The sequence below is a fragment of the Trichosurus vulpecula genome, chromosome 4 (genome assembly GCF_011100635.1).
Source record: "Trichosurus vulpecula isolate mTriVul1 chromosome 4, mTriVul1.pri, whole genome shotgun sequence".
NCBI lineage: Eukaryota > Metazoa > Chordata > Mammalia > Diprotodontia > Phalangeridae > Trichosurus > Trichosurus vulpecula.
In genome coordinates this window covers 74,248,633-74,274,278 of record NC_050576.1, presented here as the reverse complement: position 1 = coordinate 74,274,278, position 25,646 = coordinate 74,248,633, and the positions used below count along the sequence as shown (strand labels likewise).

The 25,646-nt window shown below is 39.8% G+C and overlaps 1 protein-coding gene across 1 annotated transcript; it reads left to right on the top strand.

Annotated features, from left to right (window-relative positions):
* The first annotated feature begins 3,577 nt into the window (after positions 1–3,577).
* NPHS2 (NPHS2 stomatin family member, podocin) lies at positions 3,578–24,474 on the top strand. Its single transcript, XM_036758057.1, is given in 9 exon segments — positions 3,578–3,593; positions 3,596–3,973; positions 7,766–7,869; positions 11,836–11,908; positions 13,527–13,609; positions 16,183–16,386; positions 20,290–20,345; positions 23,878–23,956; positions 24,196–24,474. Coding segments are annotated over 9 exon segments (1,272 nt in total).
* The last annotated feature ends 1,172 nt before the right edge of the window (positions 24,475–25,646 follow it).

Here is a 25,646-nt window from a genome sequence, read left to right as displayed (position 1 = left end):
TGAACCTAACTTAGCTTAACTGAACATAGGTATACCTCAGAGTTGTTTTTGTTTGCATTTCTCCTAATCAATAGTGATTTAGAGCATTTTTTCATATAACTCTAGATAGCTTTAATTTCATCCTCTGAAAATTGCCTGTTCATATCCTTTGACCATTTATCAATTGGGGAATGACTTGTGTTCTTATAGATTCAACTCAATCCTCTACATATTTTAGAAATGAGGCCTTTATCAGAGACACTGGCTATAAAAATTGTTTCCCAGCTTTCTGCTTCCCTTCCAATCTTGGTTGCATTGGCTTTGTTTGTGCAAAAACTTTTCAATTTAATGTCATCAGAATCATCTATTTTCCATTTCATAATGTTCTCCATCTCTTGTTTGGTCATAAATTCTTCTGTCTTCCATAGATCTGACAGGTAAACTATTTCTTGCTCTTCTAGTTTGCTTATAGTATCAGTCTTTATATCTAAATCATGTACCTATTTTGACTCTATCTTGGTATAGGGTATAAGATGTTGGTCTATGCCTAGGTTCTGCCATACTATTTTCCAGTTTTCCCAGCAGTTTTTTGTTAAGTAGTGAGTTCTTATACCAGAAGCTGGAGTCTTTGCATTTATCAAATAGTAGATTGCTATAGGCATTGCCTGTTGTGTCTTATGTACCTAACCTATTCCACTGATCCACCACTCTGTTTCTTAGTACGAAGTAGTTTTGATGGTTGCCGCTTTATAATACAATTTAAGATCTGGTATGGCTAGGCCACCTTCCTTTGCATTTCTTTTCACTAATTCCCTTGATAGTCTGAAAGTTTTGTTCTTCCAGATGAATTTTGTCATTGTTTTTTCTAGCTCTATAAAATAATTTTCGATCATTTAATTGGTATGGCACTGAATAAGTAATTTAATTTAGGTAGAATTGTCTTTTTATTGTATTCACTCGGCTTACTCATAAGCAACCGATGTTTTTCCAATTATTTAGATCTGACTTTATTTGTGTGAAAAGTGTTTTGTAATTGTGTTCATAAAGTTCCTGGGTTTGTTTTGGCAGGTAGATTCCCAAATATTTTATAATGTCTACAGTAATTTTAAATGGAATTTCTCTTTCTATCTCTTGCTGTTAGACTTTGTTAGTTATATATAGAAATGCCGGTGATTTATGTGGGTATGTGGGTTTATTTTATATCCTGCAACTTTGCTAAAGTTGTTTATTATTTCAAATAATTTTTTCCTTGATTCTCTAGGATTCTCTAAGTATACCATCATATCATCTGCAAAGAGTGATAGCTTTGTTTCTTCTTTGCCTATTCTAATTCCTTCAGTTTGTTTTTCTTCTCTTATTGCTAAAGCTAACATTTCTAGTACAATACTGAGTAACAGTGGTGATAATGGATGTCCTTGTTTCATCCCCGATGTTACTGGAAATGCTTTTAGCTTATCATAGGTTTTTTTTCTTTTTTATCTCTTTGGGATACAGACCTAGTAGTGGTATTGCTGGTCAAAGGGTATGCACAGTTCTATAGCCCTTTCTGATCTACTTTTAATGGGGGCCCATAATGTTTACTGAATAAAACAAAAACTTCTAATCCTCAGGGTGTTCCACAATCTGGCTGCAAGCTATTTTTCTGGCCCTTTCATATACTACTCTCCATCACATAATCTTAGTTTCAGCCAAAGTGGAGTGTTTGCCATGCTTACTTACTCATCTATATGCCTGTTTTCACACAGAATGGACTCCTCTCTGCTCCCCGCCCCCATTTCCTTCTGCTGAAGTCTTTCTACAGTGAAAGTAAACTTTAAGTTTCTCATAGCACTTTGCTTGAACTTTGCTGGTCCCAAGTTCCCAATCCCTTTTTCAAATGGTCCATCGAGAGACTATTGAGAGGAGGGGAGAGTGTGACCTTATAAGGAATTTTGCTTCACATACCAGGAAGTTCCAACTCATTCTCCGTTGGTATATAAAAGTCCCAGTTGAGGGTTGTTGAGAGAGGGATAGAATTTGGAACTCAAAACTTTTTTAAAAATGTCAAAAATTGCTTTAACATAATTGCAGGTAGAAGTAAAGTAGAGGAGTCAGGAGGGATAGGGAATAAAGAGATACACACAAAAATAAAAACAAACATCAGGAGTAGAATTTGTTAGGGAAATTATATATCTATATATGTACGTATGTATGTATATGTGTATATATGTATATGTGTAGGTCTATATGAATATATCTGCCCTCATTGTAGTGGCGGAAAGGGGGGAAAAGAACAAAGTAAAAAATGCACAGCAGAGAACAAAAGAAAACTTGCAAAGAGGCAAAGAAAAGATGCACAGCTCTCAACACAATGTATAGTATTTATCATACAGGCTTTCGTGGAATGAAAATTTATCGCTACATATTTTAATCCTCTCTTATGCTCTCCTCTGCACGACATGCTTTTTTTTCTTTTCCTACTTTGTATTTAAGTTTCAATATTCAAGATTATGATTTTTTTCTTAGAGGTCTCTATTCTGTATTTGTATTCTGGTTTGAGTCTAAAATTAAAAATTTAAAAAAATGTTTTAATGTGTAATTGGGGAAAATACATATGTATATATACACACATATATGTCATAGGATCATAGATTTAGAGCTAGAAGTGATCTTGGGAGCTGTCTAAGCCAACCCCATCATTTTACAGAAAAGTAAACAAAACAGTGAACATTAACATTTAAATTGGCCTATCCATCCCCCGATTTACTTAATTTGTAAGGATGGCAAAATATCAAGAAATAAAAATTAGTGCAAAACTAGGAGTTCAAAAATATCTGTATGCAATATATTTTCCGCAAGAGAATGACCCCACAATTCTAATTAGACAGGAATCTAAGAGCAAACAAAAGTTTCTTTAGACTCCCCTCACATGTTTACCCAGCAGTGGAATTAGGTAAATCATCAAGACACCAAAAAGGCCAACTCAGCACTGTCTTACTAACCTCAAACATAAACTCAAACACTAAGCTCAAGCATAAATATTGATTAAGCTTTTTCAGTTTTCTTTCTTCCCAAGCAGTGAGAAGGCTAAGGCTCTGAGTAGTCAGCTATATTCTCTATGGACCTCAACTCATTAGTATGAGTGACTAATTGAGAGAGTGGCCTCAGAAGGAATGCTACACAGGTTTTTAAGATTTACAAAACATTTCCACCCATCATTTTATTTGATCCTCACAACAGCCTTGTGAAGGTGTTACTATATATGCTTACTTATAGATGAGGAAAATGAGGCTCAGATACTTGCCTATGGTCACCCAGCTTGTAAATGTAGGAGGCACGATTCAAACCCAGGGTTTTCCTGATTCTGAGACCAGAATTCTTTCCCTTGTATCATGCTACCTCTCTTTTAGGTTTTGGACATTCTGAAATATAATGCTGACCTCATAAAAATGTTGGTATTTGAGATTATAGACTCTGTGACCTAAGAGTACAACAGTTCAAGAAAAATTTATTAAATCCCAGGTGTCCCATTTCACTGTCCAGCAGATCTAATAACTAAGCCTATATTTGTTGAAGCTTCCTCCTTTTTACTATAACAGTCATCACCCGGTCACATGATATGGCTATGCAAGGGAGGATATATTTGTATACCCTGGACCCTCCTTGGACCTACCAGTCCATCGCTTAGTTCTGATTGCAGAGCCTATCCTAAAGATGGAGAAGAGGTCCCGAAGCCCTTCCAGGGAGTCGCATAAGCGAAAGAGAAATTCTCCACCTAAGAGTAAAAGGGGAAACTCAGAGAAAGTTGATAGAGTGAGTAGCAGCCAAAATGCTGGACAGGAAAAGCAAGATTCTAAAAGGAGGAAAGGAAAGGAGGACAAGGATGGTGGAACTACCCTAGAAGCAGATAACAGAATCCAGACTTCCACCATAGTGGATGTAGATGATGTCATGGGCTCATTGGAAGATGAAACTGAGGTGATGGCACTGTTGGAAAGCGAGCAACAGGAAGAAGGTACTGTCTGAAAACGGTGGGAAGTGGAGGAAGAGAAGGGAGAGCTGCATTTCTCCATGCCCTATCTCCGTAAAAGAATAGCGAGTAGTCCTCAGCATTAATAAAGCAGCTGCTGTGTACAGATCATTCTTCTAGGTTACCAGAAAGGCTCAAAAAGTGATCTAGAGATGATTTCTTAGCTCCCTTAAGACTCTTACAATCTAATTGAAAAGAGAGCAAAAGTATATAAGTATAAATTTAAGAGATTAAAAAAAAACCACAGGTAAGGATCAGAGGAAGGGGCCAAGGAACATGGGAAATAGGCATAGGAAAGGGTGAAGGGTAGTCTAAGTGATAAGGGACATAGACGGAATCAATATGTCCAACTCTGAGGCACAGAAATTCTAGTTGGTCGATTTAAAAAAAGCAAAAGAAAAGGAAAGTAATGAATTCCCTACAATAGGGCTTTTTGTGGAATTACAGCGTATCAGATAGTGTAGTGCCCTAAGGAGCCAGCAGAGACTTGGCTTCAAATGCTATGTTTGACACTTACTTTGTGACTCTAGATAGGCAAACCAACCTCATTTGCCTCATTTGTAAAAGGATAGCAGTTGCCTGAAAAGTTGTGATGATCAAAAGAGATAATGTAAGTGGTTTAAACACGTGATTGGGTGGGGGGGGGGAATAAAATACTATATATTAAAGGAAAAAAAGATAAACTAAAAAGGTAACTAAAAAGACTATATAAATGTCAGTTATTTTAAAAGATCCATTAGAATTACTTTTTTTTAAAAAAACTTTCTAACTTAGATGGCATTTTTAAAAAATAGACTTTATAATAAAAAATAAAAATAGACTATATAATTTTTTTAAAAACATAGTGTGAGAGGCAGACTGAAGTAGTGGCTGGAGAGTTAGTCTAGAATTGGGAAAACCTGGGTTCAAATCCTCGCCTCTGACATACACTAGCTACATGACCCTGGTCAAGTTGTTCAACCTTTCTGTGTCCCAAGTAACTCTCTAAAACTATCGGTTCCTAAACAGCTGCTGATCTACATTGATCAGTCTGCATTGGTAGAGGGAAAGAATTTCCTCACCCTATTATAATGAAACCCCAGGAACAACTCAGAATCTGAATTACTTGGGCTACAAGTCCAGTATGTATTAGAAGCAATACTTGAACTAAGGACTGCCTAACCCTGAGACTAACTCTCTGTCCACTATGCCACCTCTTTGGGATCTTAGAGTTTCCAAAAATTAACAACGAACCCTCATTTCAGCAAAGATTGGGGAGCTCTAAATTAGATGATCTTTACAGAAACCTCTGAGCTCTGACATTCAGTGATTCCATTTTTACCTCTTCAAAACTTAAAATGACCCATGTTTTCATTAAATAGGATACTCACGGAGTTGAGAGAGAGAGAGACAGACAGAGAGAGATTTATGCGGTGATAAATTTTCTGGCAATGAATGGAACTTTATTTGTATCAGCTGGTCCTTGGACAATAGTCCATCCCTGAGCCTATACATGAAGCATCTTGTTAAGACTTGTCAGAACCTGTCCTCTGCTGACATTGCTTCATAGCTTCCAAGATCCTGATAGCTCCATGCCAGGATAAGACTTCAAAGTAGATTCGATAAATCTGATTCTAGAGTCTAGACCAACAGTTAAAGTGTGGTCCTGAGACCTTTGCAGGGGTCTTAGAGGTTATTATTGTTTTCATTTCTCATAAAATAAATGTAGATAGATATGACCCACATAAACAAAAGTTCTTTGGGATCCTCTATAATTTTTAAGGGAGTAAAGGGTCCTGTGACCAAAAAGCTTAAGAACTGATGTTTCTAGACTTTGGTATACTGAGACAAAACTGTTCAGAGTTTAGAAAATAGCTATCATTTTCAAATGCCTTTTCCAAAAAAATCTTGTCCTCTCCAACTTTAGTTTGATTTCCTCTTGCTGTTAATTTGTTGTTTCTCGTGTTGGTTTTTCAGTGAAGTGATCAACTTGGAGTATGAGGTGTCCCAAAAGTCTTAGAGCAGTTTTAAGTTTTAATGGCACTAAGACTTTAGGAATTCTGCATTTCCTTATAGTAAATATAGGGAAAAGGGAAACAAAACTAATAAAACTTCCCAGGTTGAATATGTCCCTTGTTATGATAGTCAATAAATCCAGCCTGAGGAGAAATGTAAGCCTGATAAAGTTTGTCTTCAGCTTGGGAGCCAACCACTTGTCTGCTTTCAATGTAACTTTTCCACTTAATCTCATACTAGTCTCTTTAATGTCCTCCATGTTCTAACCAAGCTGGAAAATTTCTCCACCCTCCCTCTTTCGTCCTGCCTTATCTCACCTTCTTGGCCTCTTACTCATGCTGCCCCTTGTAGCTAGAACAGACCCCTCTCTGCCAGCCTTCCCTTCTCCACCATGAGCTTTCTCCATCTATCTTCCTGTGCAATGGTGCCTCCCGCTCTCCTGCCTTCCCCAGCACAGCTATAAAAACGTGGCCCCTTCTCACATTCCTCATTGCGTGTTTACACGGAACTCTCCCTTGTTCTTATATCACTCTCTTCTGCACCAAAGACCAGAGCCAGACCTGGCAGAGACCTTTGGGGTCATCCAATCCAACCCTCGCGTTTGATAGACGAGGAAGTTGAGGGAAGACAAGGGACTTGCCCAGAGTCACAAAGGTAGTAAGTAAGAGAAGCAGAATTTGAACCCGAGTCCTCTGACCATGCATACAGCCTCTCTGAAAAGCATAATGTTCATATACATTTTAAAACCCACAGGACAATCTGGGAAGCTAAATTCAACTTCACTGGAGTTGAATTTATGTGTAGATTGCATCATTTATGTAATATATAAGGGTGTGTATTTATGTAATTTGAATTTATATAGCACTTAGCCATTTTGCAGAGTGCTTTCTATGCAACATAATCTTCTGTATTATCCCCATTTTATGGATGAGAAAACTGAGGCTCAGAGAAGTCAAGCAACTGGCCCGAAGGTTATGGGCCTTGGTATGAGTCAAGCTGGAATATAAACCCATCTCTTACTCTAATGCCAGTACTCTGTGCATTATATCATGGTATGTTTCAGTGGGAGCTACTTTTGAGATCGTCTGCTCAAATCCATAGGCTTTGGAGCACTCTGGGAAACCCCAAATTTCTTTCTTTTTGGAGAGGGTAAGGTGGGGCAATTGGGGTTAAGTGACTTGCCCAAGGTCACACAGCTGGTAAGTGTGTCAAGTGTCTGAGGTCGAATTTGAACTCAGGTCCTCCTGACTCCAGGGCCAGTGCTCTACTCACTGCGCCACCTAGCTGCCCCCAGAAACCCCAAATTTCTGAACCTGAGCTTCGAGTTCTTTTCTCTATACCACACTGCTTTCACTAATGGAATGTACCCTAGAGATCATCAACTCCTGCAATTATTTGGATAAATGTCTCTCCATGTCTCCTCTTTCACACTGTATCCTGAGAGATGGATCTGTGCTAACTCAAGCTCAGTCTCTCCAGTACTTTGTCTGCATAGTGCTTTGTACACAGTGGATACTGAATAATTCTTTACTGAGTTGAACTAATGATAGGAATTTCAGGCACTGGTAGGACTTGAGAAATACCCCTCAAATCACATCAGAAAGTGACCTTAATATAGCATCCACTGACCTTTCAAGTGAAATGACTCCTTCACTTATTCTCCTGGCTAGTTCATTTTGCCCCCTTCCTGGTGCTGTTTTCACTGTGAGTTCAGACCACTAACTGTTAGCCAGCTAGTCTTGCAAATCTCTATTTATATTTTCTTTTTTTCTTTTTCAAAAGGTATAAAATCATCTCATCTAGGAATCTGTGAGTGGCTTCTCATCATCTTATCCCTGCTGCTCATCATTGCAACTTTTCCTCTCTCTATTTGGTTCTGCATAAAGGTGAGACTCAAAAGGACCTCACAAAGTCATTTCTTGATATCTCTCTCTGGGTCACTGACCTCCAGAGTTAGTCACCAACTTCAACCAATCAACAAGCATTTATTATGTGTGCCAGGTGCTCTGCTAGGAACTGGGGAGACAAAGACAAAAATGAATGCCCTCAAGGAACTTAGACTCTAGGGGGAGACAACTTGTATGTACATAAGTCTATTAAAAATAATTTGTAGTACCCTATAAACCAGTAAGACATTATGCTATGACTAGCAGTTTTTCAAGTTATCTTTCACATGAAAATACTGAGTTACTAAACCAGGGACCTGGAGGTGCTTAGAGCTTCTGACATAAGTGGTGACTGACCCAGTCCAAGAAGAAAGCATTGTATATAGAGGCTGAAAATGTGAGAGCTTCTGCTTTATTTGCCTATAAAAATTTGACTTATATATTTTTTGCCCCCCCCCCCATGTAACACTGGATTGAGATTTTCATATCAAGAAACTGGTTTCTTTCTTAGTTAACTGAATCACTCCGCTTTGTGTGTAGTCCATGTATACTTGACCAAAGGCATCATAACTTATGCAAACATATTGTTACTTGTCAAAGGGAATGATCAGGTAGCATCCTTTTTTCCCCTGGTGCAGACCCGTTATTTGTAGCAAAGTCCAGGTGTGGAAACCTCTTCTACTGAGGTAAATCAGTGAGTCTTCTAGGATCTTCGAGATTTTCCAGGAAATGTTAAGAGATTAAAATACTGGCCCACGGTCACCCGGCACACATCAGAGGCAGGGCTTGAACCCACTTCAAGGCTGGCTCTTCATTCCTTGTGCCGAGCTGTCTTCTTAACACACTTTGAAATCCTTTTCAGATACATTTCACACTTTTACTGACACTCGGTCCATCCGTCCACATGTATAAGATTCATGCAGATTGTCTGAAAGCTTAATTCCAAGAACATTTCAAAACCACATGCTGCAGCTTGGGGGGAGGGGAATGGGCTGAATTCAACAACTTTAAGGTTGTGATGATAAGAGATTTATACAGCACTAATAACAAAAATGCTATAATAATAAGAGATTTTATAAAGTGGCTTTATCATAATAAATCCTGCATGATAGGTATTATAATATCATTCCCTCCTTCCCCCCATTCTACAGCAGAGGAAACTGAGGCTCAGAGAAGTTAAGGGATTCGCCCAGAATCACACGACTAGTAGTGGTAAAGACCAATTGTTCCAAGACCAATACTATTTATGTTACGTCAGAGTGCCCCTCAGTGGAAGGTGCCTTAGAGATCATCTAATCCAACCACCTCATTTTATAGATGTAGGAAACCCTACAGTTGTAGGTCAGTCATTTTTCAGTCATGTCTAACTCTTCATGACCCCTTTTGGGGTTTTCTTGGCAAAATACTGGAGTGGTTTGCCATTTACCTTCTCCAGTTCATTTTACAGATGGGGAAACTGAGGCAGACAGGGCTAAGTGACTTACTCAGAGTCACATAGCCAGTATGTGTCTGAGACAAGATTTGAACTCAGTGAGAGGAGTCTTCCTTACGCCAGAGCCAGGACTCTGTTCACTGCACCACCTTGTGGCTCCTACATTCATCGGAGATGTCCTTAAATCTTCAAGAGCATCTAGATTCTAACACTGGACCATTCAAGTTCAAAGAGAAGGATGGGGAGCAGAGTGGTCATTCACATAGAACAGAGAGAGAACCAGCTTGTGAAGTAGTTGGACAGGGACCAGGAATTGGAATCAAATTCAGGACTGAAAACAAGAATTACTCATGTGACTTTCTCCTTCCAGCACAGGCAAGTGAGGGAACAAAGAGAACAAGAGGAAATGAATGTATGGAGTGAAACAGGAACTGAATAGGTGGTTGGGTCATCCTCCAAGAATCAGCCCCATTTAGTCAACAGATATTGATGGGGGACTAACTGTGCTCCTGTGTGTGTGCATGGCACTGTTCTGGGTGCCTGGGAAGTGTATGAAGGTGTACAAGACACAGCCTGACCACCTCAGGGAAAGGACTCTCATTTTGTTGTTATCTCATCTCCAATATCTTGCACTTGATTAATAAATGTTTGTTTAATTGAGTTGAACTGCCCAAAAAGAGCCTTATATCTCTGAGTGGCTTCTAAGGATCACAAGATCAAAGAATTCAGAGCTGGAAGAGACTCAGTTTATCTGCCTAATTCAACTCCCTCATTTTAGAAGACACAGCTCAGGCCTGAAGGAGTGAAAAAGGTTTTCCTGAGGCCATAAAGATAATAGTAGGAAAGACAAGATTTGAACCTGGACCTTATGTCTTTTGCCTAGTGCTCTTCCTGGTGTACCTTGTTGAAATTTGCCAGTTTATGGACCCTGCACTACATTTTTCCAACTTATAATTAGTAGAGGTGAATTTGTATTGCTCTCAGCTGTAACTGTGGAGTTGGGAGATTCAGCTTTGAGAGCAGTTGTACTTCATCGAATAGAAACAATTGAGCTTAGTAGCCAGTTAACAGTCAATCAATTAAATAAGCAAGTATTTGCTAAGCTCCTACTATGTGGGGATACAATGAAATAACCTCTACTCCCCAGGAATTTATTATTTGAAAGAAGGAAAGAATCCTTCTTCCTGTGGTTCCAGCGTCAGGACGCTCTTCCCTGGCCCAATCCCACCATGGCTTCTTCCTCCATTCTTCTCTTCTAAGGTCTTCTCCCATCCCCACAACCACTTTGCTTCAAGCACAGATTGTGGTACTTGCTTTAGGTACCAAAACTGCTAGTCATAGCTCTCATCACTGTCATTTCTCCATCACTGTCATCCACTCCATTTCTCCATTTAAGACGTAAATTAAACTCATTTATTGTGCAATATGTATGGGTGATAGAACAAGATTTAGAAATCATAGCGCCTGAGGTCAGGGTCTGATATAGAGCTACAAAGTAGATCTAGTTATCCCTTCTCCCACAGTGGTACTGACATCGGTTACTCCATTTGTCTCTATAAATGTGTGAATTCCTAGGACAGTCCTGTGCAGTTTATTCCCTCAAATTTTGTGTTCCTCCCATTCAAATGAAAACTCAACTGATTAGAAAAAATTTCAGAACTTCCAGGTTTTTTGCACTATGCTTGCGGCTCTCAGCAAGAAGTATGAAATGAAATTCATATAATTAAATTTCTTTTTGAGGCAACCTAGAAAGCTAATTGCTTTAGAAACAATACCAGCTCTGAAATTAAAGGTCCTGAGTTAAAATCCCACCTCTGATATTTACTACCTGGGTAAATTAGGGGAAATCATTTAATATCTCGCTCCCCACCCCCGCCCCCTCAGTTTTTGTATCTGTAAATTAGGATCTTGAACTAGATGGTTTTTGAGGTCTCCTCTCGCTTTAGGTCTATGATCCTTTGATCTTCTTTGTCCTCTGTCCATTTAATAGGTCAGGAGGAACATACAAATCAGCAGAAGTGATGGTTAACCTATTATATACCAAAATGTCAAAATAGCTTTTTTATGATTTGTAAAGGGTTGACCAAACCTGTCAACCATGCTTTGAATGATTAAGGCTTCTTATTTGGAATTTTATCCATGAATATAATCATATTAGGGCTAAGTCAATTTTCCATAGCTTTCTGAAGTTTCTGAAGATTCTTAGTTATGATATGAACTCTGATACTGCTGCTAGAGACCCAGATTCCATTCCTATAAGTCATTTAACTTGTCTGAGCCCTCACAGGGTTGTTGTAAGAAAAGAATTTTGCAAACCTCCAAACACTCTATAAACATGAAAAAGATTTTTCCTCTATGGAAGATTGTTTCTATGACTATTTAAACCATCGGTATGGATGGAATGATGTCTTTCTTTGGTTTGAAACAAGAAATTTTATGTCACCAAGACTCACATGTGGTATTACAAAACCTTTTCAAAAAGGTTTCAATCCTCTTTCTAAGGTGTTCTGAACATCTTAATTTTTCACCTTCAGGTAGTGCGGGAATATGAGAGAGTCATTATCTTCCGTCTGGGACATCTTCTTCCAGGAAGAGCCAGAGGCCCTGGTAAAGAATGTTCTTTTAGTTCCATAGCTTTTTCTATTTTCTCATCTGTAAAGTGGGGATAATAACAGCACCTCCCTCCCAGAGTTGCTTCAAGGATCAAAGGAGATATCACACAGAAAGCACTTGGCCTCTCTATTCCCCACCCCCTTTCATGCTGTTTGTCTCTGTACTTTCTGTGCTGTTCACCCCTACACCCCTTATTAAAAGTGTGATTACAGCCCCCCTTCCCACTGCCATTGTGGTTTTTCCTGGTGAGCACTCAAAGAACCAGGGATGCCTGCCCCATTTCACAATTCCATAAATTAGTTAACAATTCATCTGTGGTTGGGGTTTTAAACTGAGAAGAAATGGACATGGATGGTCAGATATGATAGAAAGAGAGCTGGTTTTGGGGACAAGAAACATGGGTTCAAATCCTAGCTCTGCCACTTACTCTGTATGTACCTTGGATGAATCACCCTCTCTGGGCTTCGTTTTCTCATCTGTAAATTGATGGGGTTTGATTAGATGATCTTTAAGGTTCTTTCCAGCTCTAAACCTATATGATCCTGAGAATGGCTTTTAGGCCAGGAACCTAGAAATAGCATTTCAAGATTAAGAAGTATCTGACCTGCACTATAGCTTAATAAAGGTACAACGTATTTGGATTCTATGGTAAGGATTATCTGCTTTTAAAGAGCTTTCCTGGTATGACTCAAGGAGGGTTAGAAGACTCCTCTGAATAACACAGCTCTGGTAGTCTGGGATACCATCAAAGCCCTAGCAAACACCCTGTAAGTCTCAATTAAATAATCTATCACTCAATTAAGAAGCACTAATTGAGCAGTCTATAAGCACCTTTTGAATACTTAATATTTGCCACCATGTTGGGTTTGCAAAGAAGGGCAAAAACAGTCCATGGCTCCAAGGAGCATCTCTCAAAAGGGGGAACACTGGGTAAATAGTTGTATGTGACATATATACAGAGTAGAGAGAGCACTCATATGTCTTATCATGCGCTTTGCATCATGCTTGTTGCTATGGCCACTAATAACCACAAAGATGAGAAGGAGGTCCATTAAAGTACCACCCTTTCACCCCGGGGGAGTGCCAAATCCCTTCCACATTTTAAGAAATACCAGAGGAGACAGTTGCTGTACTCAAAGTTTGCTGTCAATGAGTTCAGGCCTAGGCATCCAATAGTCTTCATAGAACAAACAGTTAGACAAAAAGTCCAGCATTTAGCCAACTGTCATCTTGTATAGAAAAGTGGGAGACAAAAGAGGGCTTCCAGGATGGAACCTTTTGATAGCTGTTGCCCCATCACCATCTCCTCTCCTCCTGCTTCCCTCTCTCTCCAACAGAGAGTCTGGAATGATTCACTTTGTATTTCCAGCAACTAGCATAGTGCCTAGCACATAGGATCATGGATTCAGAGCTGGACAGGACCTCAGAAGTCAACCACCTCATCTTACAGTTGAAGAAATTGAGGGTCAGGGGGGTAACATACCTGTCCAAGGTCACACAGAAAATGCTGGAGGTGGGATTTGTACCAAGGTCTCTACTACTGCATAGCATGTAGTAGGCGCTTAATAAATGCAGGTTGACTAATTGACTAAAAGATTGATTCTTGTCTTAGGCCTTTTCTTCTTTCTGCCCTGCCTGGATACCTACCACAAGGTGGATCTTCGCCTCCAAACCCTGGAGATTCCTTTCCATGAGGTGACGAACAGTGACCAATTTTGCATTCTCTGACTGTTTTCATCATCATTTGACATTTAAATCTGGCTGGAAACTTTGATTCGGAGAAAAAGCAGTCGAAAAACTGCTCTAATTTGCATTCTTTTGGTTGTTCATCCAACATAAGGATGGTGGAGTGGACAGCCTGCTGGATGGGGAGTCAGATAATCTGGCTGCAGCTCCTGCCTCTGGCTCTTCCTGCTTCTGTGATTGTGACTGAGGACAGTAGCTGAGGACAGTTTGTATGATACTTTAAGGGTGGCAACGTGCTTTCCACACAATTTACTTCACCTCCCTGGGCCTCCGATTCCTCACCCCAAAATGAAAGCAATATAGTCCAATGTAGGATTCTCTGACAATGATTATAGTTACTGTTTATACAGCACATCATGGTTTACGGAGCACTTCACAGATGTTGTCTCATTTTGTCCTCAAAGCAACCCTAGATGGTAGGTACTAATATTAACTTCATTCTATAGATGAGGAAACTCAGTCCGGTGTAGGTTAAGTGACTGATCCAGGATCACACAGTGTCTGAGGTAAAATTTGAACTCAGGTCTTCCTGACTCTAGGTCCAGAATCCACTGGACCACCTAATTGCCTATGATCCTAAAAGGTGCCTGGAAATAGCAACCTGAAGTTCCCAAAAGGTAGTTTGGTTCATAAGCACATCCTCATTTATCTTCCAGTCCTGAGTTTATGGTTCTCCTTTGGTTTCCTCCTCATCCTGCTATGATTCAGGGAATTTCACTTTAAGAAAACTTGGTATATGAAAATTGGGATTTATAAAACAAACTCGATGGGGCACGTTATTGATGCATTCATTCAATAAACAGAGGACTCTGCTTGGCACTGGGGAAGACACAAAACTTAGCTAAGATGATAGTCCTTGACTTGAGGAGGTTTGTTGTTGTCATTCGTGGCCAACTCTTTGTGACCTCATTTGAGGTTTTCTTGGCAGAGATGCTGGAGTGGTTGCCATTTCCTTCTCTGGCTCACTTTACCAATGAGGAGTGGTTTGCCCTTTTGTTTATAACAGAGCAGGGTTTTCCAAAGGATGAGGTTACATGGGCCAGGAGATAGAGAGAGGTCTTGGGTGCCTCGGGAAGAATAGAGCCAATCTGAATAATGGTGAGGGGGTGTGGGGATGGGAGCAGGGAGTGGACAGTTGGATTCTTTCCATTTGCTTTCAAAGGCTGTGTGATGTAATGAAGCAGCACTGGTTTTGAGGTCGGAAGATCTGAGTTCACGTTCGAGCTATGAAACTTGCTAGCTGTGTAATTGTGGGCAGGTGGCCTAATGTCTCCGAGCCTCTGCATTCTCATCTGTCAAACGAAAATGATATTTATACTTCCTTCCCCGGAGAGTTGTTATGAGAAAAGTGCTTTCTAAGCTATAGATAGATGATAGATAGATAGATAGATAGATAGATAGATAGATAGAAAGATAGATAGATATAGCCAGCTAGGTGGCACAGTGGTTAGAGTGCTGGGCATGGAGTCAAGATGATGAGTTCAAATCCAACCTCAGACACTTACTTGATACATGACCACGGGCAAGTCATTTAACCCTGTTTGCCTCAGTTTCCTCATCTGTAAAATGAGCTGGAGAAGGAAATGGCAGACCACTTCAGTATTTTTGCCAAGAAAACCCCAAACGGGGTCATGAAGAGTGAGACATGACTGAAAAAAAAAACAACTCAACAACAACTATATCTATCTATCCATCTATCCACACAAACATACGTACATAGAGATATGCAGAGAAAATACTTTATGTATATGCATAGACATATATATGTACCTATATTGTGTATTATACACACACACACACACACACACACATCTGTGAGTAGTTATTTAAGGCAAAGGAATGGAGTGACAGGGATTGGGGCAGCAAGATGAGTCGGTAGATAGAGCATAGTAGCCTCCTCGTAAGGGCAAGGAATTGCTCAACAGGCAGAAATAGACAGTGGGGGAGCCTGAAGTATTAGCTGGCCTCCAAATTTTATTTGAATGCTGAATGATAGCATTCCAGAGTGTGCTCTCACAAACCTCTCTCACAAAATATTCCGCTGCTTGAGAGATAGAGAAGGTCTTTATTAAGCACTTACTTTATATATAGGTGACAGGCCCTATGCTAAATACCGTCATCCCTTAAGGAGCTTACACTTTGATGATGGGTGTGGGGCTTCCAGACAGGCTGTCAGCGTGTCCTTCTCAATTATAGTATGATTCCATTTACTAAAACAAAACAAAACCCTAATATGCTCACTTTCTAGCAGCATGTTATGCATATGGCATTACTTATAATATTTATAAATTATAAATGATACATAAATATTATATAATGTATAATAAATTACAAATTCATAAATATTTATAAATTTATTAAAAATTTACATATGTTTAACATATTTCTAAACATACCCTCCATTTTGTTCCCCAGCCATAGTCTCACTCTGCTTGAGAGATTTCCTTTCCCTTCTCAATGCTCTTTCTCTTCCCTTGGTGATCTATCAGCAAAGTTGGTCATTGAAATTGATTTCTGCTTAGGTGGTGACGAAAGACATGCTCATAATGGAGATCGATGCCATCTGCTACTACAGGATGGAAAATGCTTCTCTGCTCCTAAGCAACATTGCCCAAGTGTCCAGAGCTGTCCAGTTGCTGGTACAAATCACTATGAAGCGCCTCCTGGCCCATCGTTCCTTCACTGAGATACTCCTGGAGAGGAAAAGCATTGCCCAGGACATCAAGGTATTTATGTAAACTGCTAGGGAGGAAAACTGATTTGTTTAATTTTCCCTTTTGATAAAATCGAGAGCCAGTGTGGAGTAGGGGATGGAGAGTTGGCCTTGGAATCAGGAAGACCTGAATTCAATTCTTGCTTCTGTCACAGTGCTGTGTGACCATGGGCAGATGACTCGACCTTTCAGTCCCGCACAAGCTACTGACCAAGGCTATACATTACAGACTAGTTGCATCAGTGAAGAGAATTTCCACACTGAGAGTTCCCCCACATCAGTAAAATTGTATGTCCAGACCAAAAAAATTTAAAAGGCCTGAAATATAAAATAGTAATGTGTAAAATACAATAGTGTTTCATCTGTTATTAGCATTTGGGCTATCTGTCCGAATAATCTATATTATCTGATGAACTTTCTTACCAAATTGAATTTGAGTCACTGAATCCATCACAATCCTTATGTCTGGTTCAGAGGCCTGGGGCCCTTGCAGCGACTGCTCTTTACACAGATGTGTATGACTGTCAACAACCCCATAGGCCAGCTCATTTGAAGCTGAGACTATAGATCAGCTCCTCACCTCTGCCTGAAAGCAGTCAGACATCTACTGTATAAACTAGTACCAGGAATTTTCTGGCGCTGATCATCTGATTGACCCTCTGCTCAGCCTGGCTGTTATGTTACTGGAGAATGATTACTGTGTATGTTTATAATGCAAAGAAGCTGGTATAGGACTTGGTACTAAAGGTGGGACAAGGCAAGGTTTAAAAATTGTGCCCCACTGCGTTGAAGAATTGTGTCTCTCATGTGTTAGTGTCCACTGGAGGTTTGGAACCTTTGCTATAACTTACTCAGTTAACTGCAAAATCATTACCTAATTGTTATGGAAAGTGGAATTTTTTAGGACTAAAAATATGGGCATTTTACAAAGTATAAGGTAAAAAAATAATGATCCTTGTGGTGCCTTTTGTGCATCTTGTGCCCTAGGGAGCTGCCTATCACAGTCCAAACTATGCTTGTTGCCCCGAAAAGCTTTACTCCTGTGGTGTAGCCATAGCTACACTGTGTGAGTGGGATTCCCTTTGTGTCAGCACCATAGCTGCTAATCTAAGGGAGCTTGATCTTGTCTTTGGTATTCCTGAGAGAATAGGAATCTCTGGCAAGAACTCTGCTGGTCTCTTGTCTATCTGTGGGTGGAAAGAGGAAGGTGAGCGCCTTGGTCCATAATGGAGAGGCTGCTGGGAGCAGCAGTCGAGGAGGAGAGCTAGCTACAGACTGGTGTGAAAAGGCTCTCGTATAAGAGCCTGATTCTAATCCCACATCACTTCTCACCTGTCTGTCCTTCTAGTCTGTAACAGTGACTAAGAGGGGGAGGAGGATGGTCACAGAACCTAGAGGTTTCCCAGGCCCTGTTGTCCTGCATTTAGGCCTGCTTATCATGGATTGACCATCTGAAAGCTAACATATTCATGTGTTCAAAAGGGAAATCAACAAACATTTACTCACAACAATTACATGGAAGCTATTGTTAACAATGAAGATTTTTTTTTTTAAGATCTACATTTTTTCGGTCAAGACATTTAGATCTGAAGAGACTTAAAAATATTTAGTGAGGGGTGAGCTGGTAAATGTTTAACTAGGTCTCCTAAAAAAATGTACACCAGATACCCATTTTTTTTCATGGGTAACTAACTACCATGGTGGAAAGACTTTCAGTATGGTGGAAAACTGAATCTGCTGCCCAAGGACCAACTGAGCTAAGTATGGAAAGACATTGGCCACAACAACCTAAGAAACAAAGAAAAATACACGATGGTCTGCAATTCCATGTGACTGTTTCTCTTTCCCCAGTGATAATGGTGGCATGGCATAAAATGGTGCCAAGTATATTTATTAAATATCCCATACCTTTTAGACTATCTAGATGACATCGATTGAATTGTAGGTATGCTAAATGTCAGATCTTTGCTTAATGAACTATGACTTGACCTGCCGCTGGAAAATTAAGTCCCATCAATCTTGACATTCTCATGATAAACGAAGTCAGAAGATCAAAGGAAGCTACAGCTGAAAGGAAGGATGGCTTGCAAGTTTCTCTTTGAAGAGGTAAACAAATAGAGTTGGGGTGGATTTCCCTGCATCCTGTAGTTTAACACCCTGAAGCAGTGCTGGTGATTTGTCATAGCTACTATTGTGTGTGTTTCCCTTTGGAATTACAACTTATTTGTAAAACATTTAGAGAGGAGGATGGAAGAAGTTTATTAGCAGTAGTGCCTCATAAAATAGAAAAAAAAAGTAGAAACAAAAAAATGTTTACAGAAATCTTAGCATTCAAATGAGATAATATTTGCAAAAGTGCTTAGCACAGTGCCTAGCACTTAGTAGGTACCGTTTATTCCTTTATTCACAAATGAAAACAGCAAGACACCAAATAGAGAGAAAATGGAACAAATCTGCCTTTCTACAATGCTTTGTTTTCAAAAGTACTAGACCTAGAGTCAGAGGACCTGAGATTAAATCCCCAGTCTGTTATTTACTGTCCATGTTACCTTAGGCAAGTTATTTAATCTTTCCAGGCCTCACTTTCCTTTTTTCTAAAAGGAAGGGATTAGACTAGGTAGCATCCCGTCCAACCCTAAATTTCTGAGACTATGATGATCCTAGGTCACATAACCCCTCTATGCCTCAGTTTCTTCATCTATAAAACAAGGAGATTGAATTAAGAGACCTCAAAGGTCCCTTCCAGCACCAAATCCGTGATTCAAAAGACATCAAAATTTTTAAAGCTGGAAGAGACCTTAGATATCATCCAGTTCAACGCCATTATAGATAGATTGATAGATAGATAGATGGATAGATAGATAGATATAGATGGATGGATGGATGGATAGATGGATGGATAGATGGATGGATGGATGGATAGATAGATAGATAATAAAACAGATCTAGGGAGGGAACATGAATTTCCCAAGGGGACATGACTAGTTAGGAAAGACTAGAACCTAAATGGAATATGAAAGATGAAAATGAATAAGGAGAAAAGGGTGTTAGAAGGTGGAGAAAAAAGAAAAAGAGATAAGAGAAGGAATATAGGAGTGAAGAGATTCAAGGAATAAAAAGAAGCCAAGTTTGCAAAGTGTTAATAAGTGTTTATCAATTTGTTGACTGTTGAGTACAGAGAAAGTAGGGAGAGCAAAGGTGGAGAAGAGAACATAAAAAAGATAAAATTAGCAAGTGGGACTCTGAGGAATCAATCTAGCTACCACGGTGCCTGGCGTACACTTAATAAAAGGAATACAAAATTGTGAGATATTATGATATTCTCAAATTCCAATGGTGGAGCTAGTAACATGAGTCGTTTTTGAAAATTTAGCCAATAAAATCTGGAATATAGATACAAAAAGGTGGTCAGAAAAAAAGGTGATGGCCCAGCTCCACATACATGAAAATCTGTTGTTCTTCATGGCACACAGGACCAGTGTCTAATTCATCAGGCAGAAGGAACTCATTCATTTCTACATCCATAGCAAGAGCTATAAGACCAACCAACCAACAACCCCATCCATAGTGCCAATTATAGGAATAACTAAGTGGGAAAGAGTTAGAAATGACTGGTAAAAAAATGAAGCCTTCTTTCTAGTGCCTCTTTGAGGGGAAAAGATACTGATTTCTCTGACAACACAATCAACTACATGATAACATTGAATGAACAAGTAAGCATTCTACTTTCCTTCACGACTGACTTCCAATTTCTTTTTAAGGGAAAGATGCTTTTTTTCTGGAATATCCAAAATGGCATTTAGTACATAAATGGATTAGGTGAGCTCAGAGGGTCCCTTTCACGTTTGAAATTCTGCTCCTCTATGGTGCCTGCAGGAAGGAAGTTTTTGTTGACCTTAAACTCTGCTCTCCACAGGTGGCTTTGGATGCAATCACATGTCGCTGGGGAATCAAAGTGGAGAGAACAGAAATGTAGGTAGGAAATGAGACAAAAAGAAAAACAGTATAAAGAAAATTAACATCAGTAGTGTTAACCCTCTACTGTCAAATCCAGTGACCTCTTCTCAGTCCTCATTCTCTTTAACCTTTCTATAACACTTGACACCATTCACCACTTTCCTCCTCTACTCTTTATTTTTGGTCCCAGGGGAGACCTATTAATGTATTGGTATAGAGATCTCTAGATAAGAAAACGCTCTCCAGCAATCCAGATCAGCAGCTATTCTATAACTCGTGGTCTCGGAGTGTTGCCTCCAGCAAGAAGAGAGGTTAAGTGACTTTCTTAGGGTCACACAGCAAGTACATGGCGGAGGCGGAACTTGAATCCAGGTCTTCCTGGTTGTATAGCACATTGCCTCTCTTCCTAGTCTTTCTTAATAATGTCTTCTACCTTGGCTTCCATGTTCTCTGTTCCCTGTTCTCCTCTGGGTAGCCTACCGTTTGAACTGCTCCTTCTCATTCTCCCTAACCAGTTCCTCTTTCTGCTCCCACTTCCTAAGTATGGTTGTTCATCAAGACTGTCCCGGCACCTAATCTCTTCTTTCTCCCCACTCTCATCCGTTCTTAAGGCTTCATTGATCTCTTTGTAGATGACTCCGGGTATTACCTCCAGTCCTGACCTCTACTCTGTATTTCTAGTTATCTGTTGGGTGCCTCCTGAATATCTCCCTCTGAGCACCTCAAACAAAAATCATTAACTTTCCTCTTAGATTTCCCTCACCAGTCGCCCTGGCTGGAAACTTTGGAATCATCTTTGATTCTTTCCTCTTCTTCAGCTCCCACATCTACTCAGCTGCTAAATCTCTTCAAGCTCCTTAGAATCTCTCCTATCTTTCCTTTCTTCCCCACTCACATCACCATAATCTTCTAGATTGTCATCCCCCATTATCCAGACTATTTTAACAGCTTTCTAAGTGGTCCATCCACCTCCACTCTCCTCTCCAATTCATCCTGCGTGCCATTGCCAAAGAGAAGAGCATGGCAGCAGGTAGGGTGCTGTATTTAGATTCAGGAAGATCTGGGGTTCAAATCCTGAATCTGACATTTACTGCCTAGGTGACAATAGGATTGTCACTGAATCCCTCTATAAATTAGGGAGAAAATACCATAGTGCCTAACTTACAGGATTGTTTGGAGCCTCAAATGTGAAATGATTCATGTTTTCATTGTAAATAAATACTTTAACATAAATAAAGTTATGCAAACTTTAAAATGATATACATACATGTCAGTTTAAAAAAGCTGAGACAACTAAAATTTTCCACTGCTTAATTGACCTCATTCCTCCGTTCCTTACCTGCTCCATTGTATATATATATATCTCCCTATGCTTGTAATGGACTCCCCCATTTCCTATTGTTAAGCTACCTTAATGAGGCCTCATTCCTTGCTCTATCTGATCCCTATCCTCTATCCCCGTGAGAGAAGTGATTCAGCCTTCTAGAGACCCACCCCAAAGACAACATGGATCATTTCCTCTCAATAGAGTGTAAGCTCCGGGAGCAGAGGGACTATTTTTGTTCCTGTCCTTCTTTCTCCAGGAGCTGGATACTGGTTTGTATTTTCATCGATGTGCCTTCTCCTGCCACTGACCTTACAACCACTCCAGACCTTGATAGGTTTCTGACTTGTTTTAACCAAACACACACACGTACACATATATGTTTATGTGTACTTAGACATATATACACATACATGCTTTACCTGGCGATCAGGCTTCTGGTGATGAGCCTCTCTGTGCTTAACTCAGTTGGTTTGGGATGACAAGCCATTTCTGGGCCCTTCCATGTTGGTAAGGATCTAGCTGGTAGGTAAAGTTCTCTGCTAGAAAGATCTTAGAGAAGTCTAGGGCAGGCTACTCCACACCACAGGGAAGCATCAGGGTTGTGCTTTAGTTGATGAAGGACTCATTTGCTAATATTTATTACAGTCATTTGTGTATATGTCTCACTACCAAAGATATTGTGGCTTAGTGGAAAGAATGATAGGGTTAGAGTCAGGAGATTTAGTTTTTTTAAATAAATTTTTATTTATACCTTTTGTTTTCACATCACCTAGGCTTCTCCCTGTCTCTCTCCACCATCCCCTCCTAGGGAGCAATCCCTTAAAGCAAAGAATTTTTTTAAAAAAGCAGAAGAGAAAAAAATAAGAAAAATCAATCAATACCCCCCCCCCAAAAAAGCTTAACATTACATGTAATGTTCCTTGCCAGAGGAGGGAAGTATCTTCTCATATCTCTTTGGGCCAAGCTTGTTCTCTGTAACTTTGCAATATTTGTTTTCAACGGTTATATAGCTTTTGTTCTCTGCATTAGTCATTGTGTATATAAATGGTGGGGGAGGGAGTTATTTCACTTTGCATAAGTTCATTTCAATATTCACTGAAACTTAGGTTTTCTTCCTATCTTGTTAACCATTTAACTTATTAACTTAACTTATATTATTATATAATATATTACATATTAACTTAACTTATTAACAGCTGCTTATTAACTCTGTCACAATGGACACTTTGCTTGACCTCTCCTAGCCTCAGTTTCTTCATCTGTAAAACAGGGATCCCAACATCTGCTCTGTCCTCTTCACGAGTCTGTTGTGAAGGAAACAGTTTACAAGGTGTCAGGCCTTGTTATCATCATCGTAAACGGTTCAGATTGCAGATTTAGAATTTCGATTACAACACAAAATTTCTCTTAATTACCCATTCAGGAAGAGTAAATTCAGTATAATTTATTTGCCTTCCAGAAGTGGTGTGAGGAAAGCACATTGTCAGCTCTCAAACATCCTGGTGTGAACTATTATTATAACCCCCTCATAACCGTGTAGAATTATGTGAGCAACATACAAAGCGATTAAAACAGCATTATAAATAAGCAGCAATGGCGACGACTAAATGCTAATCCTGAGGTGATTTCACCAGCCCATATTCTATTAAAATAGTGCTAAAAAGAAGGGTGGGACACTGGCTCTGCAATCACAGGACTTGGATTCAAATCCCGACTCTGACACTACATGAGTGATCTTGGACGAGTGACTTCATTTCCCTGGGCCTGAGTTTCCTCGTAGGATAAAGGACGGGTCTGAGACCAGATGGCCTGGGAGGTCCACTCCTGCCCTAGATCTGGGATTCTACAATTCCCTTTGTTTCAGGGAGAAGTTCAGGATTAATCAGAGCATTGTAATAAAATACGAAGCATTCAGGCAAAAGTCTCCAGGCATAAAGCTGCCATTTTAAAATGAACTTCAATAAAGTAAAGCCATTGGCAATGAACCAAACTGAAGATAGTAATATGCTGTCCCAGTTTTCCAAAATTGAAAAAAGCCAGTGGTAATGAGGACCTGTACCAGGTGGCAGCAGTGAGACCAGAGAGTTTTCCACTATTTTCCTGTCACAGATCATTTCTAGAGTTACTCTTTGTGGTTCTACATATAAAAAAAAAATCGCTGTTACCCAGAAGTCCCTGCTCTCCTGCTTCAAGGCCACTGTTATTTTTTTTCTTTTGCAGTAAAGACGTTCGACTGCCCGCAGGCCTCCAGCAGTCACTGGCTGTGGAAGCTGAGGCTCAAAGACAGGCCAAAGTGAGGGTAAGCCAATACTGGGCACTCATGCCCTTTGCTTCTGCCTGCATGTCTGTCTACTCCTGTGTTCTTTCAGCCAGGGCATAATATAGACTAGAACACCTAGGACAGTTTCACCGCCAGTCTAAGAATTCACCGCTTAGAGTCAGGACACGAGATGTGAGGGAGGTCGCAGTGGCTGACTCCCTGGCAAATCTTGAAAATGAAGAAATGCCTGCTAACACAGCGCCTGCTCTGTATCCTAGATGATCGCTGCCGAAGGGGAGAAGGCTGCCTCGGAATCCCTGAGGAAGGCAGCTGAGATACTGTCGGGCAGCCCAGCCGCCGTCCAGCTCCGATATCTTCACACCCTTCAATCCTTGTCCACAGAGAAGCCATCCACCGTCATCTTACCTTTGCCTTTCGATCTCATGAGTCTCTTGCCTCCTGCTGGCAACAGAATGCAAGGAAGCCTCCCCTTACCAAATCCTCCCAGGCAGGCAGAAACACGGGATCCCTCAAAAAAAGATTCTCCCATGTTATAGGACCCCAAAAAGATAAAATGGAGAGGTCCTGCAGCACCAGAGGATGCAAAATCTAATCATTTGTTACTTAGCACTCTTACACCTATTTTGGTCACCACATAGAATGTCAGTGGCATGAAAACAAAGGCACCCCCTAGGGTGAAAACCTATGTCATCCCTACATTAGTGAGAAGGCATCTTACAGGAGCCACTTACTTAGAGCAAGCCTTGGGAAGGCAATTCGAATCCTTTCTTAGAAAATATTGGTCTTAACTTTAAGCCAATGGATTTTCCCAATTGTGTCACTTAACTAAAAATTTCATGGCTAAACCCTTATACTCTATACTATTAAAAAAGAGACATACCTTTCTTCTGATTGACTATAAAATTAATGTCTTATTAAAGAACATGCAGACCATGAAGACTATTAATTCTTTATTGAGACTAATGTATAACAACAAATATAGAGGAAGAGAGATAGAGACATAGTGATGTAGTAGATAGAGAACCAGAATCCCAAAGACCTCAGTTCCAATTTGACCTCTGCCATATACTGACTGTGTGAACTTGTATAAGTAACTTAGCTCTTAGGACAATAGGCAACTGTCTAGACTATCACTAGCTAGCATTTAACTATCAGTTTAAGATTTGTAAGGTGATTTATAAATGTCCTCTCATTTGATCTTTATAATAGCCCTGTGAAATGTGCTATTATTAAGTCCGTTGTATGAATGGGGAAACTAAAGTTCGGAAATGCTTAGCAGATAATTTAATCTTCGCTTAAAAAAAGCAGAATAATGTGCCTATAGCTAGGAGCCAAGTGGATAGAGAGCCTTGGCCCTGGAGTCAGGATAGACTTGAGTTCCAATACAACCTCAGATATTTACCAGCTGAGTGACCCTGGGCAAGTCACTTAACAACCATCTTAATGTTTTCTCATCTATAAAACGGGATAATAATAGCACCTATGTCATAGATTTGTGAGAGGAAAGTGAAATAATTTGTGTAAAGTGCTTTGTAAACTTGAAAGCACTATATAAATTATATTATTACTGATCTTAACTATGTCAAAATATGGAAAAAAGTCAATATCAATATGGGGCACTGATCATAGCTTTTTGGTACAGTACTTAGTACTATTTCTTTAAAAGAAAAAAAAAAGATATGATTTACATATTAGCAAAAACGTTCAG